At 38.5% G+C, this 15,615-nt stretch overlaps 3 protein-coding genes across 3 annotated transcripts in view; all 3 read left to right on the forward strand.

The window, feature by feature from the left end:
- The window catches only part of LOC101310880, a 1,534,871-nt gene that overhangs the window by 791,330 nt on the left and 727,926 nt on the right, over positions 1 to 15,615 (forward strand). The gene's annotated exons all lie outside the window — the stretch shown is intronic.
- On the forward strand, positions 3,581 to 5,237 carry LOC101309514 (uncharacterized protein At4g19900-like). The gene has a single exon (XM_004293542.1). It carries the CDS (start codon positions 3,705 to 3,707, stop codon positions 5,124 to 5,126), a length of 1,422 nt encoding a protein of 473 aa, XP_004293590.1. The 5' UTR covers positions 3,581 to 3,704; the 3' UTR covers positions 5,127 to 5,237.
- On the forward strand, positions 10,531 to 15,029 carry LOC101305920 (splicing factor 3B subunit 2-like). Its single transcript, XM_004293450.1, has 16 exons — positions 10,531 to 10,796; positions 11,164 to 11,283; positions 11,393 to 11,512; positions 11,601 to 11,663; positions 11,794 to 11,901; positions 12,374 to 12,451; positions 12,786 to 12,878; positions 12,965 to 13,051; positions 13,223 to 13,324; positions 13,422 to 13,541; positions 13,652 to 13,714; positions 13,845 to 13,987; positions 14,143 to 14,221; positions 14,319 to 14,515; positions 14,599 to 14,668; positions 14,761 to 15,029. Exons 1-16 carry the CDS (start codon positions 10,572 to 10,574, stop codon positions 14,833 to 14,835), a joined length of 1,743 nt encoding a protein of 580 aa, XP_004293498.1. The 5' UTR covers positions 10,531 to 10,571; the 3' UTR covers positions 14,836 to 15,029.

Here is a 15,615-nt window from a genome sequence, read left to right on the forward strand (position 1 = left end):
TTTTTTTTTAGGATATGGATCAAAGTTATATCAGTTTACTGAAACAGTGAAACTGAGGAGAGGAGAGGCTTCAGAATATATACATATTAGCCTTTAGCCTATCTGATGAACTTTATCGAGAGAAATTAGAGGCCGGGAAGACTCTAAGGGCTCGAAGTGCCAATGTAGCTCGTGCGTTCATCCCTGTTAAATGTGTTACCTTATTCATTTCTCTTTGCGGGACAGCAAAGAAGGCAGCAGAAAGGGATAAGTGTCTACATCACTTATTATCTTCACTCCAGTCTACAGACAAATTTTTTAGGAGTAATTACGTTTCTAGGATGTTTATGCGGTGGTGGATTTGGCAGACTCACAACTCAAGAATACAAAAGCCTGCAATTCAAAAACTCTAGCTTTACTTAAAGCTGAGAACTTGAACGAGGTGACGCCGCATGAGATGATCAATCACTATTCAAGTTTTTACAAAGGAATAAGGAGTTTGCAGTTGCAAATTAGCAGTTTGATATTTCACTTGACGGAGCGTCAGCGTGATCTCGAAACTTTGGTAGACATGTTTTCGATGACGGTGGAAGGTGAACTCCGGCAATATGAGAAGGAACTAGAGACCACCAGATTCAAAATGTTTCAATTAGCGAAGTCGACGAAGAAAACCAACGTGTTTAGACATTTGCCTACTTACATGAAAACATTTGTCTTTGGTGGGAAACTGGTGTGCAATGGATACAACACTAGGAGCAATTAGCTAGAAACAGAAACCCCTCTTATTTTTACTATCTAGCTAGAGAGAGTCGCAAGCTAAATATGTTTTTAATTTCTGTATTCCCTCCGGACTCTTTGTTTTTGGTTCTTTTGCTCGTTTCTTTGTTTTTTACCAACTATTGTAACCTTTTTGCTCCAACACGTTCTTTTTCATGATCAAAAGTGACAACGAAACTGCAAATAGATCCAATTTTTAAGGCTAAGATAAAAATAAATGGAAGCAAAGTTAAGAAGACAGCAAAATAGCTAAGGCAATAGTTTGTTGTTTCCTTCAATTCTTTTCCCCGCCAGGTCACCGCTTATTTTCACCAAATGTGACCTCCCATCGGAGGTCCTTCAGACCACTACCATTTGGCTGCTCTGAGACATTGAGAGCAATCGACGCCGGAACAAAACTCTTATAGGTACATACTCCCCAGCCAGGATTCATTATGGATTTGAAAGTTTTAGTAAATCTTCAATAAACTGCTTGGAGTTCATCAAAGACGATTGAACAGCAACAGGTTTGCGTTTGCTCTGAAGTCCATAGTAAAATCCGAGCACCATGTCCTCGGAGAACAAGCTGCTTTGCTCCGCTGCATTGTAAAGACAAACTTTTTCTTCGGTAGACATGAGTATTCTGTACTTATGAATCACAGTGTTTACCTCATTCTCAATTTCTCCTCGAGACATCTTATGCTCTTTCTGTGACATTGAGCAGGGAGTTGCATTAGACATCTCTATGCTTTTCTAATCAAGCTTGTTTCTTTTACATGAAAACCTTGGCTATAAACCACTGTATATATAGCTAGCAAGATACATCATACATGTATCATTAACTACCTGATTCATTTCACTTCATTATCACTTCCAGTCTTTTCATGTTTTAATTCCAATGGAACTTGCGCCTCTACATTTTCTTTTCAATCAAATTAAGTTCACTCTTTTTTAATACAATTGCGCTTATCATAACCAATTTCTATGATAGCTCTAATGTATATTTTTCTTGAAATGCGATTGACAAAACTGTAGATCTAAATGCCCATTTGCACAAAATCAGCTAAACTTAGCCAATTTTAATGAAAATATTTTACCTAAGCCCATTCTGATGATTCGTAAAATAAAAAGACGTTATTACCCTCAGTTATCACACACTCCAACTCTCTTTTCTCCCTATCTACATCATTTCTCCTATAACAAACTCTCTCTCTCTCCGACGTCGGCGCCAGGTCCTCCACCTGTGGCCAAGGCGAGATCGTCCTTGCCCAGTCGCGCATGAGTCAGGTTCGCCGATTACGGTGTTGCTATTCCCTCGCCGGCGCATGTATCTCTCATGCGACGACCAGATGTACGAACCTCAGATTCAGACGGAGACCGTCAGTGGTTTCGATGGTGCCGGAAAGGTTCTCTTCACCTCTCCATTGAGATTTGGAGAAGGCGAAGATCGGCAGCGGTAAGTAGATTGTTATTTGCCTCACAGACTAAGCTCTTGTGGTCCAACGATAGTGATCGGATTCTCGATCAAAGGCAGCCTGTCAAACTTCTTTGTTGTTTGCCGGATGGGTGAGTGGCTCCAAAATTTGAAAAATTGGAGCTACATTTGGTTGATTGAGCCTGTTTGAAAGGGAGTTGTTTGTTAGTCTTTCAATTTTGTGGAGTGTGTAAGAGCAAGTTTCATGTCTTATCTACTGTTAAGAGTTGGTCCTAATTGTAGATGGTTGCAGCACACTAGCAAACGAATGAGCCTATGCAATTCTAGCTAAGCTCTTAATATCTTTGTATACTTGCTGACCTCTATAGTGCTACAAAGTTTTGGAATTGTTTCGTACATAGATTGGAATTCTTTTGAATTCAGGAACTCTTCTATTGAACAAATCATTACCCCATTTGAATGTCAATAACTGATTTATTGAAGGTCAATAATTAATTACTGAGGGTTAGTAACTAATTACTGGACCTAGTAACCTGATTATTGAGGTCAGTAACTTCATTATTTTATGTTATTTCTTCTTTTCTATGACTTAAGCTTAAATAAGTTGATTATTGGTGGGTAATAACTGATAATTGAGGGTCAATACTAAGTTATTGGGGGTCAGTAACCGAGTTACTGGTGACGAGAATCCGACAACTGGAGAAATCCGAGTTACCGGTGGTTATTATAGGTCATGAACTGAGTTATTAGGGGTTAGTAACCGAGTTACCGGTGATCGGATAAATTTCGGCAACCAGAATCCGACAATCGGAGAAATTCCGGCGACCTGTGACGGGACTCCGATGAGGTTCCGGCTAAGTCTTCTCTCTTTTTCATTTTCTCTCTCTATGCATGTTTAAGGAGTGAAAGCAAAATAGTCTTAAAACAATATAGTTTGTTAAAACTTTAATATTTAAATGGGCTCATGAAAAAAATTGTCATTAAAATGAGCAATGAGAGGGTAAAATTAGTACTAAATGGATATTTTCTCATCAATGCAAAATTGTAACATGGAGTAATTTTTGTATCTTCCTGTTTCAATTAACACCTCTTATCCACGTATTAATTCGGGTAGCCATTTGATTATAGGATGAGAAGTCTTTAATGTAGTTTCACATGAGATGGAAGTCTTCATTATTGGTTAGCAAATATGATTACGATAAAGAAAAAGGAATTTGAGTGCGAGTAGACTCTGGCCATTTTATGGATTTCATATCCACTTTCTATTTTAGAAAAAAGAAAAGAAAAGGGTTATTATTGGTAGACTCTCTGAGCACCTTGGGCCAATCCTACATGCTCAAACTGTTGAAGCCAGTGACTTTAACTTCCTCTCACATATTTTTGCCTTTTTGGTTCCCAAATCTTTTTGCCGCTTCCACCATTAAAACACCCTCCAATCTACTCTGCAAGACTGCAACTTTCATTAACACCCCAACTACTGTAGTACCCAAAAAAAAACCAATACCCTCCTCACCAAACCAAACCCAACACCATCATGCTACTCTCTGAAAGGCCCCCCAAGCTTGTCCGTCCCCTCATTATCTTCATCACCAAATTACAAGACCTGAGAAGATCAACACTTTCTGTTCTTCTCAACCTCCCAAGTTCTCTTCTTGCTTTGGTTCTCATTCTCCTTTTCGTCTACAACAGCTTCTATGTCTTCAGCATCATTCTCCCTTTTCCCGCCAAACCCCCGCCGGAGCCCGCCATTTTCTCGCCGCCTAATTATGCCGGAAAACCCTTCCCGAAGTGGGCACCTCCGTTTCGTTCTTCTCCATCGTCGAAGATTCAATCCTCTTCTGTTATGTATGTGGTGAAAGAGGAGAACGCACCCATGTTCTTGAAGAGCACAACCAGTTTGGCTTCTCTGCAAAACCCAACAAACTCGATCATGTCGAAATCCAAGTTTCAGAGGCCAAGAAGGTTCAAAAAACACAAGAGCAAGCTCAAGGCCATACCCATTGAGACTAAGCTGCCTCTGTTTCGGAGCCAATTCCCTACAAGAATGAGAGAGTTCTTTAGTGGAAACTCTTCTGGTTCTTCTTGCAAAACCAGGTTTTTCATGACTTGGATTTCGTCGAAGACTCTTGGAAATAGGGAATTGTTAGCTGTGGAGGGTGTGTTCAAATCCCACCCAAATGCTTGTTTGGTCATTGTCTCAAAGTCCTTGGATTCCAACAAGGGACTTGAAATTCTGAAGCCGTTTTTGGATTTGGGATATCGAGTAATGGCAATTGCTCCTGATTTTGACTACTTGTTCCACAATACTCCAGCTGAGGCTTGGTTTATTGGGTTGACGAAAGGCGATGTGAGACCTGGTGGAGTCTCAATTGGTCAGAACCTCTCCAATGTGCTTAGGCTTGCTTTGTTGTACAAGTTTGGTGGGATTTACTTAGACACAGATGTTATAGTGTTGAGGAGTTTGTCAAAGATGAAAAATGTGATTGGGGCGCAGACAGTTGACTTCCAAACTGGTAATTGGAGCCGATTGAACAATGCTGTGTTGGTTTTCGACAAGAATCATCCATTGCTCTTCAAGTTCATTCAGGAATTTGCTCTGACTTTTGATGGTAACAAATGGGGTCACAATGGACCTTACTTGGTCTCAAGGGTGGTTTCAAGGATCAGTCGAACACCAAACCCTGGTTTTAACTTTACTGTGGTAACTCCCTCGGCATTTTATCCGGTGCATTGGAGCCAGATTCAGAGTATTTTTCATGGTCCGAAAGATGATGTTCCCTCGAAATGGCTGCTTACAAAGTTGCAGCACATTCGTTCTCATAGCTTTGCATTGCACTTGTGGAATAGTCAGAGTAGAAGATTGAAGGTTCAGAAGGGCAGCATTATTGATCATATAATGTCAGATTTTACCATCTGTTACAATTCTTCTTCTGCAACTTCAAGTCTGTCATTATAGAAGAAGGTTCACACTTGTGTAGTCACTTGTTTTATGTATTGTTTTAGTGGTTGTTCTTGTATATGAATATTGTAGTGATGCAAAAGAACAAAAGAAGATAATTCATTTTTTTCTCTCTGTATTTTTACATTGTTCCATGTTGATCAGATAGGGCCGGCCTTTTGATTGGAGAATGCAATGAAATTAGTTCAATTATTCATTTGATAAGGGGAATCTTGATGGAAATGTCAAAGCAATATGATAGAGTTTTATGGGTTTGGTTTTTAACAATTAGTGTGCATCATGCTGTATTATAACCTTGAGGCTTATTGAGATTACATTATTCTGAAAATGATATACAAGCTTCCAATCAATGTAGGGTACCTACTTTTGTGGTCACATTACATCACCATCCCTTATTGTTACTGGTGTTGGAGAATTAGTCCATAAGATACCAAACATGAAAACTTCAGCCTATTTGCACCATACAGGCACTTGGTGGGTTTATGGATGAGGCTAGCTTAGCTTTCATGGTTCAAAGAAAAGAAAATCACTGAGAAAAAAAAAGAAGAGAGGAGAGTTTTCTGTCATGCTTGTTTTGAGGAGGTGAAAGCACCAAGCAATTTTGATGATCTATCTAAAATCAGCAAGATTGGTTAGGTAGGACTCATAGTTCTTGCTCATTGTACAGAGCAGATATGACGAATATCATGCTTCTATTCTCCACGAGTATTCATATCTGAGAAACATAAAAATAAAGATATACTTCTGTTAAACAAGTAACTGACTTCATGCATGTTTTATTCCTCTGTTTGTTTTTCTTTTTATATATATGAAATACCAAGTCCTCTCTGCCTACCAGAACCCGGAACTTATTATTCATCATGAGCCAGAGCTTCCTCAGATAAAACCTCAGAAGCTTAATTAATTAGAAGCATGTGAAAGTTGGATATGAAGCATTACTAATGGGATCCAATCCTTGTAACATGGTGTGTGAATCACTGCATGTTATTCACTTGTTTATTGTTAATTTTAGTAGTGATCACCTGGTTATGAAGTTTCCATTTATATGGTGCATTTATAGGATTCACATTCAGGCTTTTAGTCTTTCTCTTTGTATGAGGACCGGTTCTCGTGAAGATCTTCATGGTGAATTAGTATAGGTAACTTGTAAATCTTGAATGTGCTTGGCTACAAAGGAAGGGTGTAGTTTGGGACCAAACTTGACCTCAGGACAAGACCAGCCCTGGCAATATATGTCTGGGTATCTATAGCAATTGGGAATTGTCCTTGTCCTTGTACTGTAGGTGTTGTTGTCCACTATATGTGACCAAGATGCATGTGTTCTTTCATTTTCAACAACTCATAAAAAATGAATCCCATTAACAAACAATGAGATAATTGTGTATGCGTACTGGAATACTGGATTTGGGTTGAGATTTTCGGTTGTATATGATTCATAATAGGCTTTAGTTTTACTCTTCTCGTGTGAAGTTCTTCATGGTGATCTAGTAAAGGTAGGTTGTAGTTCTTCAGTCTGCTTGGAGGCCGAAAGAGGGGATAGGCTGGGACAAATATTGGGTCAAGGACAAGACCAAATATGGAACTTTATGTATGTCTATAGCTAGGTATCTATAGCAATATGGGATTTGCCCTTGTTTTCTTGTATTATGCAAGTTGTTCTCCACTACATGTGTGCTTGATATGTTCTTTGATATTCGGTTACTTACCAGATGCGACCTTGCACCTAACGAAGATTTGTAAACTATTGGCTCTCAGAAGAATTTATGTTGTTCAGTTCAACAATGATGATGCATGAGTTAAGAGTCTTGATATCTTCTTGCTACCAAACGAGGAAGGATGTTTATATATAGGATCAGAGGCCATTGTTTCCAGATGTATAAAAAACGCTTAACTCAGGAAAACTGATCAAATTATTGTCTATGAGGTTGAGATATTGGAGCTCTAGTACGTCATTCCAATAATGCAGAATACTTTATATGATTTCCCAGTGGTGAAGATAATATAATGCAGCAAAATGTGCAATGCAGGCTAAGAATATCAAATTGAAACAATTTTTTCTCTTTTGGTTCTGTTGTAATATGTGCAATGGATACATTTCACAGATAAATCAGTATAATGCTTAACCAATTTGGCCAAACAAAGAAGAATAATATTTCAAACATATTTCTGCACTCATTCTTTCTGCATTAGACGCTGTGCATCTCCCATTTCTACTTCACTTCCTTGCCACTCCCCTTCGTGATGGAAAACCATTTCGATTTCTTCTAACGACTTCCCTTTTGTTTCGGGAACACATGTATGGACAAAAGCAACCGAGAGAGCTGAAATCACTGCAAAAACAAAGAAGGTTCCTGCTACTGTAATTGCTCGAGACACTGAGAGAAATGACATGGTAATCACACCACTACTAACCCTACTACCAACTGCCCCAAGCGCGGATGCTTGAGCTCGAAGCCTTAATGGGAATATTTCAGAAGACAAGACCCAACAAACCGGACCAATTCCAACTGAGAAGAAAGCAACATTCCCACAAACGGCTAATATTGCCAATCCAATTCCAAGTTTTCCATTTCCGTGAAAAGCCAGTGCAAGGCTCAGCCCAAGTAAGCAAGTAGTCATTCCAATAGTGCTCACATAAAGCAAAGGCTTTCTCCCCACTTTGTCAATAAGAAATATAGCTACCAAGATGAACACAGTCTTTGTAAGCCCAACAATAACAGTTGCAGCAAGAAGTTGAGTGTTGCCTTTAATCCCGGCATTCTTGAAAATTGTTGGACTATAATACACAGTTGCATCAATGCCTGTAATCTGTTGGAAACATTGGATTCCGCAACCAGTAATGAGCATTCGTCGAACTGGGGGAGAAGGATTCAGAATCTCGCGCCATATAGCTTTTGCTTCATTATTCTCAGCATTAGCCATTCCTGCAGCAGCTAGCTGTATTTCTGCCAATCTCTCCTCAACTTCTTTTTCACTGTCATTTGTCTTGATCAATACTATTCTTGCTTCTTCAATCCTGTTCTGCATAACTAACCACCTCGGGGATTCGGGGATCACAAAAAGAGCAAATCCAAGAAAGACTGAAGGTATGATTCCCACACCAAGCATCACCCTCCAACTTATATGCACTGGAAGCCCCGAGAAAGCATAATTTGATATGTATCCAAGAAGGATGCCTAGATTTATGAAGATCTCAGGAAATGAAGTAAGAGAACCCCTAGCTACTGAAGGTGAGATCTCAGCAATATATACAGGTGCAATCATGACCCCAAATCCTATACCAATCCCAGCAAAGAGTCTACCAATCATCAATACTTCATAAGAAGGAGCAAATGCCATTACAGCTGCACCTGTCTGGAAGATAAAGGCTGCAAATGCAATAGTCCATTTTCGACCAATGGCATCCGATGTTTTTCCACCAGCTAAACTACCCAGTAGGGAGATTATGCTCAAAATCCCAACAAGAAGTTCTTGCTGCACATCTGTGATTTTTAAATCCTCCTGAATGAAGAGAATAGCTCCACTCATAACACCCACATCTGCATTGTGATCAATACACATTGCACATGAACAAATGTGAAGATTGATTTAAACTTTCCTCTGACATAATTCCAAAATAAAAACCAAAACAAAAGAAAAGATAGAAACATCCAACTGCATATTCCTTAAAGGCACTAACTTTCATAGCTAAAATCAGCATTTTACTTCATTATGGTATTTCCATTTTTCAAATGTTGAAACATTTAGAAAGAAACAAGATGCTTGTTGACACTTCAACACTTCATCAATGTTATTTGAAACTCAATCATTGTAGTACCTAAGTAGTCAAGTATGATATTTGGCTTCACCTGAATTATATCAAATCTACAGGCTAAAAGTAGTACTCTTACAGAAGTATATGATATTTGGCAGCTTGTATCATTGTTTATAATTAAGTACCAAATTTCTTATCACTTACAAAATAATGCATTTTAGTCTATGTAAATATCAGACAAGTGTGACACAATGTAGGATTTAGCCAGATTAGCAGATCAAACAGAAACATAGACTAAAAGAAAAATGAATTTCAAAGAACTAAGCAGATCAAGCCAAGAAACAAAGATCACATAATAAAGTAGGATTAAAATGATGGAATCAAACACCAACCATATCCAAGAAGCACAGAATTGAGAGAAGCAAAGATGGCACAAGCAAACACATATTTCCTGGTATCACGATTCTCTTTTGAGAAAGAACCATCTTCCTCTTCTTCCTCAGTGACCTCAGACTTCATTCTCTTGTACTTGTTCTTGCTCCCCAGTTGAAACTCCGACGAATCAGACCCAAACACTCCATTCTGACCAGCATTCCTGTTTTCCTCGATTCCCATTACACCCTTTTTCCCTCCAAAACTTTTCTTTTTATCTGGAAGATAAAGGGAGGACCTTTGCTGAGCTATGAAAGCTTGGAACTGAGTCGACTCAGTTTCAGAGAAGAGAGGTGCAGAGTCTCAGATCTGAAACAGAGGATGGTCTGAGAAACAGGGGGTTACGAGTTGAAGAGTACAAAGACGGCAAGAACTGGAGGCGGGCCCAGCTGAATAACAGTCAAGCTCAAAATTCACTCTCATGAATACGGGTTTATTTGCGCGTCTATTGTGTGATTTGTGTCCCTTTCGGGCTTTTTTCCATGTTAGGATAAAAATTTCAAATTTATAACAAAAAAGATGGATCCAAAGCACTTCCATTTGTCGGTTAGGGTTTTATATTTTTTTCGACACTAAAGTTTGGAATTTGACATCTAAACTCATGTTTTTTGAGATGTTGATGATAGAAAAATGATATGTCAAGTATGCGGGAGGTTAGTTTGGCTTGCTAGGATATTTTCTTAGATCTCGATACAAATACTGACTGAGTGTGTATTACTAATTTGTTAACGTAACCGAGGTGTCTTGTTACCTTACTCTCGATAACAAAAAAAAAAAAAAAAACGTAGGATTCTAAGAATTAAATGATAATGGAAAAGAATCTTTTTTTTTAATTTAATTTGTAAATCCTTACCATTGAATCTTTTCATATCGGATAAGTAAATTTCATGCAAATGAGAGAGGTATTTTGAGAACCAAATATTGTACTTTGAGGACCTACTATTATTTGTTCTAAAGGCATCAACCTCCTCTTTGAAACCACTAAACTGCATATACTATCAACAAATCAAGGTAAGTCTTCGATTGTCTTTTTCTGAACTCAGAAATAAAACGTTCAAAATTCAGCTTTTCTGAACCCAGCCCATCTTTAATTAGACTAACCCATTTATTGCAAGATATCGACCCAAACTAATTCTTCCAATCTGGGCCAAAATAAGGCCCAACATAGCTTATCCCCCCTTCAAATTTATTTCCCTTCTCACTCTCTCAGATATTCTTCTCTTTCGATTTCGTTCCTCTTCCCCAATCCAAACCCCATGACTGCCGAGACGCTCTCGCAGCTCCCAAACGGCGCCGTCGTCGCTAACGGCGATCTGAATCCTCTCTCCGACGCATCCGACGGCGCCGCCGTCAAGAAATCGAGGGAGAGCGAACGACGCCGTCGGAGGAGAAAGCAGAAGAAGAATCGTAAAGCTTCTCAGTCCACCGCCAGTGACGTCAGCGACGGCGATGATGTGAAGGAGAACAACGATCCTCAACAGGTTCTCTTTCCCCCTGCCTACTATGTCTCGTAACTGTTTCGAGTTTAGCTGATGGATATAGATTTCTAGGGTTTTGCTATGATTCGGATGCAATTAGGGTTTTGTGTTCAATCATTTAGCTTAGTCATGCTGGAATATGTTGTAATTACTACTTCACCTAGTGAATTTATCGAAATCGAAGTCGTTGATCAAGAGCTTTGGTGTGCATCACATTTTTAGAAAAATTGTTTTTCTAAGTAGATAGGTGTGTCGATAAGTTCATTTGTTCTTCAAAACTGTTTTTCCTGGAAAATTTGAAGTTTATTGCTACTGTTTGGAGATTTATTTTACTGACCGTCGTGTCGTGTCTTTTGTGTTTACTTTGTAGGTTGTTGAGCAAGTTGAAATCGAATATGTTCCGGAGAAAGCTGAGCTAAATGAAGAATTGGATGAGGAGTTCAGAAAAATTTTCGAGAAATTTACATTCAAGAGTGCTGCGGGTGTCGAGGTAAAGACATATTTTTTGCTTGTTATAACTAATCTATCTTACATATCTTTATCATATGTTCTTCCTTACTGACATAGTCCGTGATTCATTATATCGTGTGTGCATTCAGGAGGAAAAGAAAGATGAGGCTCAAGAAGGAGCCACAAAGAAGAAGGCTGACTCAGATTCTGAAGAGGAGGAACAGGATAATGAGCAAAAAGAGAAAGGCGTATCAAACAAGAAGAAAAAGGTTTGTAACAGTGTTGGCTGTTTTTTTTTTATTCTCATCATTATTGTAGCTGAGGACTTGAGGCTAATGCAAATATTGATCCTTTCAGCTTCAACGTCGAATGAAGATTGCAGAATTGAAACAGATCTGTGCAAGGCCTGATGTTGTTGAGGTATGCTTGTTGTTCCTTGAACTTCGTTTGAATCTCTGTTTAGCCTTTGGTTTATGTCTGTTGTTTTTTTTTTGTCCATTTGCAATACAACTTTGATATTAAGATTGTTCAATTGTTAATATGTTTCCAGGTGTGGGATGCAACTGCAGCTGATCCTAAATTGCTGGTCTTTTTGAAATCGTATCGGAATACCGTACCGGTGCCAAGGCATTGGTGCCAGAAAAGGAAGTTTTTACAGGTTAGAGATTCGCTGTGATGTTAAAACTATCGAATGTGGATGCATGATTAATGGGTATGATTAGCATGAGGGGATTAGGGAAAGGGTATGGGAAAGATCACGTCGATGAGGTTTCTCTTATATGTATACATGTGCTTCTTGCAGGGGAGCGGCTGTGGCTACCATGGAGCCTGGACTTGTAGGTGTTTGGCAAACGGCACCTTTGATTTATATTTCTTTATATGCATCTGCTAGTGTGATTGTGGGATCTAGGCATAATTAGGGCCATATTTTGGGGGATAATCCTTAGCATAGTATACATTTTCTTTATTCAATTTAAAGGTGCTGATCTATCTGCTTTGAACTTTCAGAGGCCTTCATATAATGCTTAGTGCTCCGGCGTCTTCTATAACTATAATAAAGTATATTTGACTAAGTGTATAAGAACTTTATTATTTACTGGTATCTCATTGAGAATGGATTGATTTTGCAGGGTAAACGTGGTATCGAGAAGCAACCATTTCAGCTTCCTGATTTCATTGCTGCAACTGGAATTGAGAAAATTAGACAGGTACTGGTTATGAGATATCACATATTGTTTTTTTCTTCTTTGGGTTACCTATTTTCTTCTTCAATTGAATCAATTCTCTGTGTCCAAGGGCTTCTAGTATCAATTTTAAATATTCCTAGAAATCCATGATTCCACTCAAAATGATTTTGAAGCAATCATGCATACCGTTGATGTTACTTGCATTAGTTACATACTAGGTTGTGAATGCAACAATTAGGTAACTTTGGTATAGGTGCTAGAATATAATTGTGGTTTGTTTTGTGATGGTCCTTCCTCTATCTGGCTGGGTTGAACTTCTTAAAGACACTTATTTGATATTTCCTGTCTACTGCAGGCATACATTGAAAAAGAAGATAGTAAGAAGTTGAAGCAAAAGCAGCGAGAACGCATGCAGCCAAAGATGGGCAAAATGGATATTGATTATCAGGTTTGTCTTTATTTATTTTGCAAGTCTTTGGACTCTTATTTTAGTGCTCTATGTAATGTTTTATTGATACTGTACCTGTCTTTTAGGTTCTGCATGATGCCTTTTTCAAGTACCAAACTAAGCCAAAGCTCACAACTCTTGGTGATCTGTACCATGAAGGGAAAGAATTTGAGGTATTAAAATTTATTCCTTGTTGTTTTACATTTTTAGGTGCAGTATTTATACATAGCCAAGTAATTGAAGAACACTCTTCACACAAATAATTCCTTTTGTCATTATTGTACTATTTTCCTTTATGAAGGTGCAATTTCATGTTATTCATGTTGTTTCCCTGTTTTTATCAGGTAAAATTAAGGGAGATGAAGCCAGGCATGCTGTCACATGAACTGAAAGAAGCTCTTGGTATGCCAGATGGTGCTCCTCCACCATGGCTCATAAATATGCAGGTGAAACTGCAAATATCTTTTCTTCCCTCTTTACCTCTGGCTGTTGAACTGTATGTTAATGCTTGGTATGGTCTTAACTCTTGTATCTTTCTTCCAGAGATATGGGCCTCCCCCATCATATCCACATTTGAAAATCCCTGGACTCAATGCTCCAATCCCCGCCGGCGCTAGCTTTGGTTATCATCCAGGTGGCTGGGGAAAGCCTCCTGTTGATGAAGTAAGTTTTTTTTTTTTTTTTTGTAAGTTATATGTATATGATTTGAAATTCTATGTTCCATTATTGGTTTTTACTTTTAATTAATCTGTTTTTGTTTTGTTTCTTAATAGTATGGCCACCCATTGTATGGAGACGTTTTTGGCGTTCAGCAACAAGATCAACCTAATTATGAGGTATGGCTTGTGATTTGGAGAATCAGATTTTACTTGTAGAATGCCAACTACTAAGTTGTAATTGGCACTAGGTTGTAGTAGTACTCGCATGTTATGTAAAAATAACATTTCCTTTCATGATGAAATTCAGGAAGAGCCGGTTGATAAGACGAAACATTGGGGTGATTTGGAGGAAGAGGAAGAGGACGAAGAGGATGATGATGAAGAGGAAGAACCGATGGAGGAGGAAGAAATAGAGGATGGTTTTAAATCTGTTGAGACCGATGTTACAAGGTATATCCTTGTTTAGTTTCCACTTTTCATTTTGTTTTATAATTATTCTTGTGAAATTCCATATGCTGGTATTTTCTGCCTTGGGTCTTTTTGCACTCAAGGTGATATTCCGATTTGTTCTATTTTACTAACAAACTTCCACACTACCTTCTCAGTATTCCTGCTGGCGTTGAGACACCTGATGTCATTGACCTTCGCAAGCAGAGAAAGGAGCCTGAAAGGCCTTTATACCAAGTAAGTTCAGTGATAGTCTTTCTTTCAGTCTATTAACATATGGTGATTCCATTTTTCTTTGTTCTTTCTAATTGTTCTTCTGCTTATGTTGCAAAAGGTACTTGAAGAGAAAGAAGAGAGGATTGGTTCAGGGACATTGCTTGGGACGACTCACACTTATGTTGTTGGTAGTGGCACACAAGACAAAGCAGGAGCTAAAAGGGTGGATCTACTAAGAGCTCAGAAAGCAGATAAAGTGGATGTCACTCTCCAACCTGAAGAATTGGAAGCTATGGAGAATGTCTTGCCTGAAAAGTAAGTGCAACACTTTAAGGTTCAGATTTATGTACTCTACCTTTTATCGGGAAAACCAGTTTGACTTATAATATTTTCCACAGGTATGAGCAAGCAAGGGAAGAGGAGAAGCTGCGAAATCAGCGAGAGGATTTCAGTGACTTGGTTGTGGAGGTGTGTGCCTCCTCTGTATACCTCACCTGTTTGTTCTATCAGTTTTCAGTTATGTTTGATTAAACTCTAATGAGATGTTTTTACTTGTGTAGCATGAGAAGAAGAGGAAGCGTAAGCAGGAAAAGGAAGGGAAATCGAGCAAAAAGAAAGGAGACTTTAAGTTTTAGGGTTTGGTCAGGTATAATTGTATTCGCCAGACATGAGAGATCTGAGTTCTATCAAGTTTTGCAAGATGTCGAGCATGATGTTGAGATTTAACGAGCCCGTATGTTTGAATCCCAGACGTATTGGATAGTATTGAAAAATCTGATATTAACCTTTGGTGTATGATCTTTTTATATATGATTATTCACTTTTCTGCATTTATGTATATATGCCATTTCATTCTCCAGTAATGTATTTTCTTCGTAACCGTCGAGTCTCCCATGTCGAGGAAAATCCAAAGACAACTTTAATTAAAGTTGTCCTCTCCTGCACACACTATCCATTCAGAGCTAGTTCAGAGTGCTTGTTTGTGGCACTTTTTTCTACAGCTTTCTAGTAATTGGGACTCATCGAATTGAAAGTTGAAAGTGAAGATGAAGCACAAGTTGGAAGGTTCACGAACAGACAGCTTTAGGAAAAAGAAGCAAATCCGAGAAAAAGCACAAGTACTATAGCTAGGTGTGTTTGGGTATTTTCTCTTGCACACTTGATCCATCTTGAGGGAGTTTTGTGTGCTTTGAATATCACACAATTGGTATTTGTTCTTGCTATAAAAACTATTGAACTATTAAAACAACCATGAAAAAACTATTAAAGAGACCATGTAGGTACTAGTTCGGCGACAAATGGCACTGACGAAATGTTGGTGAGAGTTTGGAGGAAATTAATCGTTTCATATAACTAATTTAGAATCATAAAGCTGAAAATTTTTGTTGTATAAACTGGAGTTAAATAAACGCATG

Source organism: Fragaria vesca, linkage group LG3 (genome assembly GCF_000184155.1).
Source record: "Fragaria vesca subsp. vesca linkage group LG3, FraVesHawaii_1.0, whole genome shotgun sequence".
NCBI classification, from domain to species: domain Eukaryota; kingdom Viridiplantae; phylum Streptophyta; class Magnoliopsida; order Rosales; family Rosaceae; genus Fragaria; species Fragaria vesca.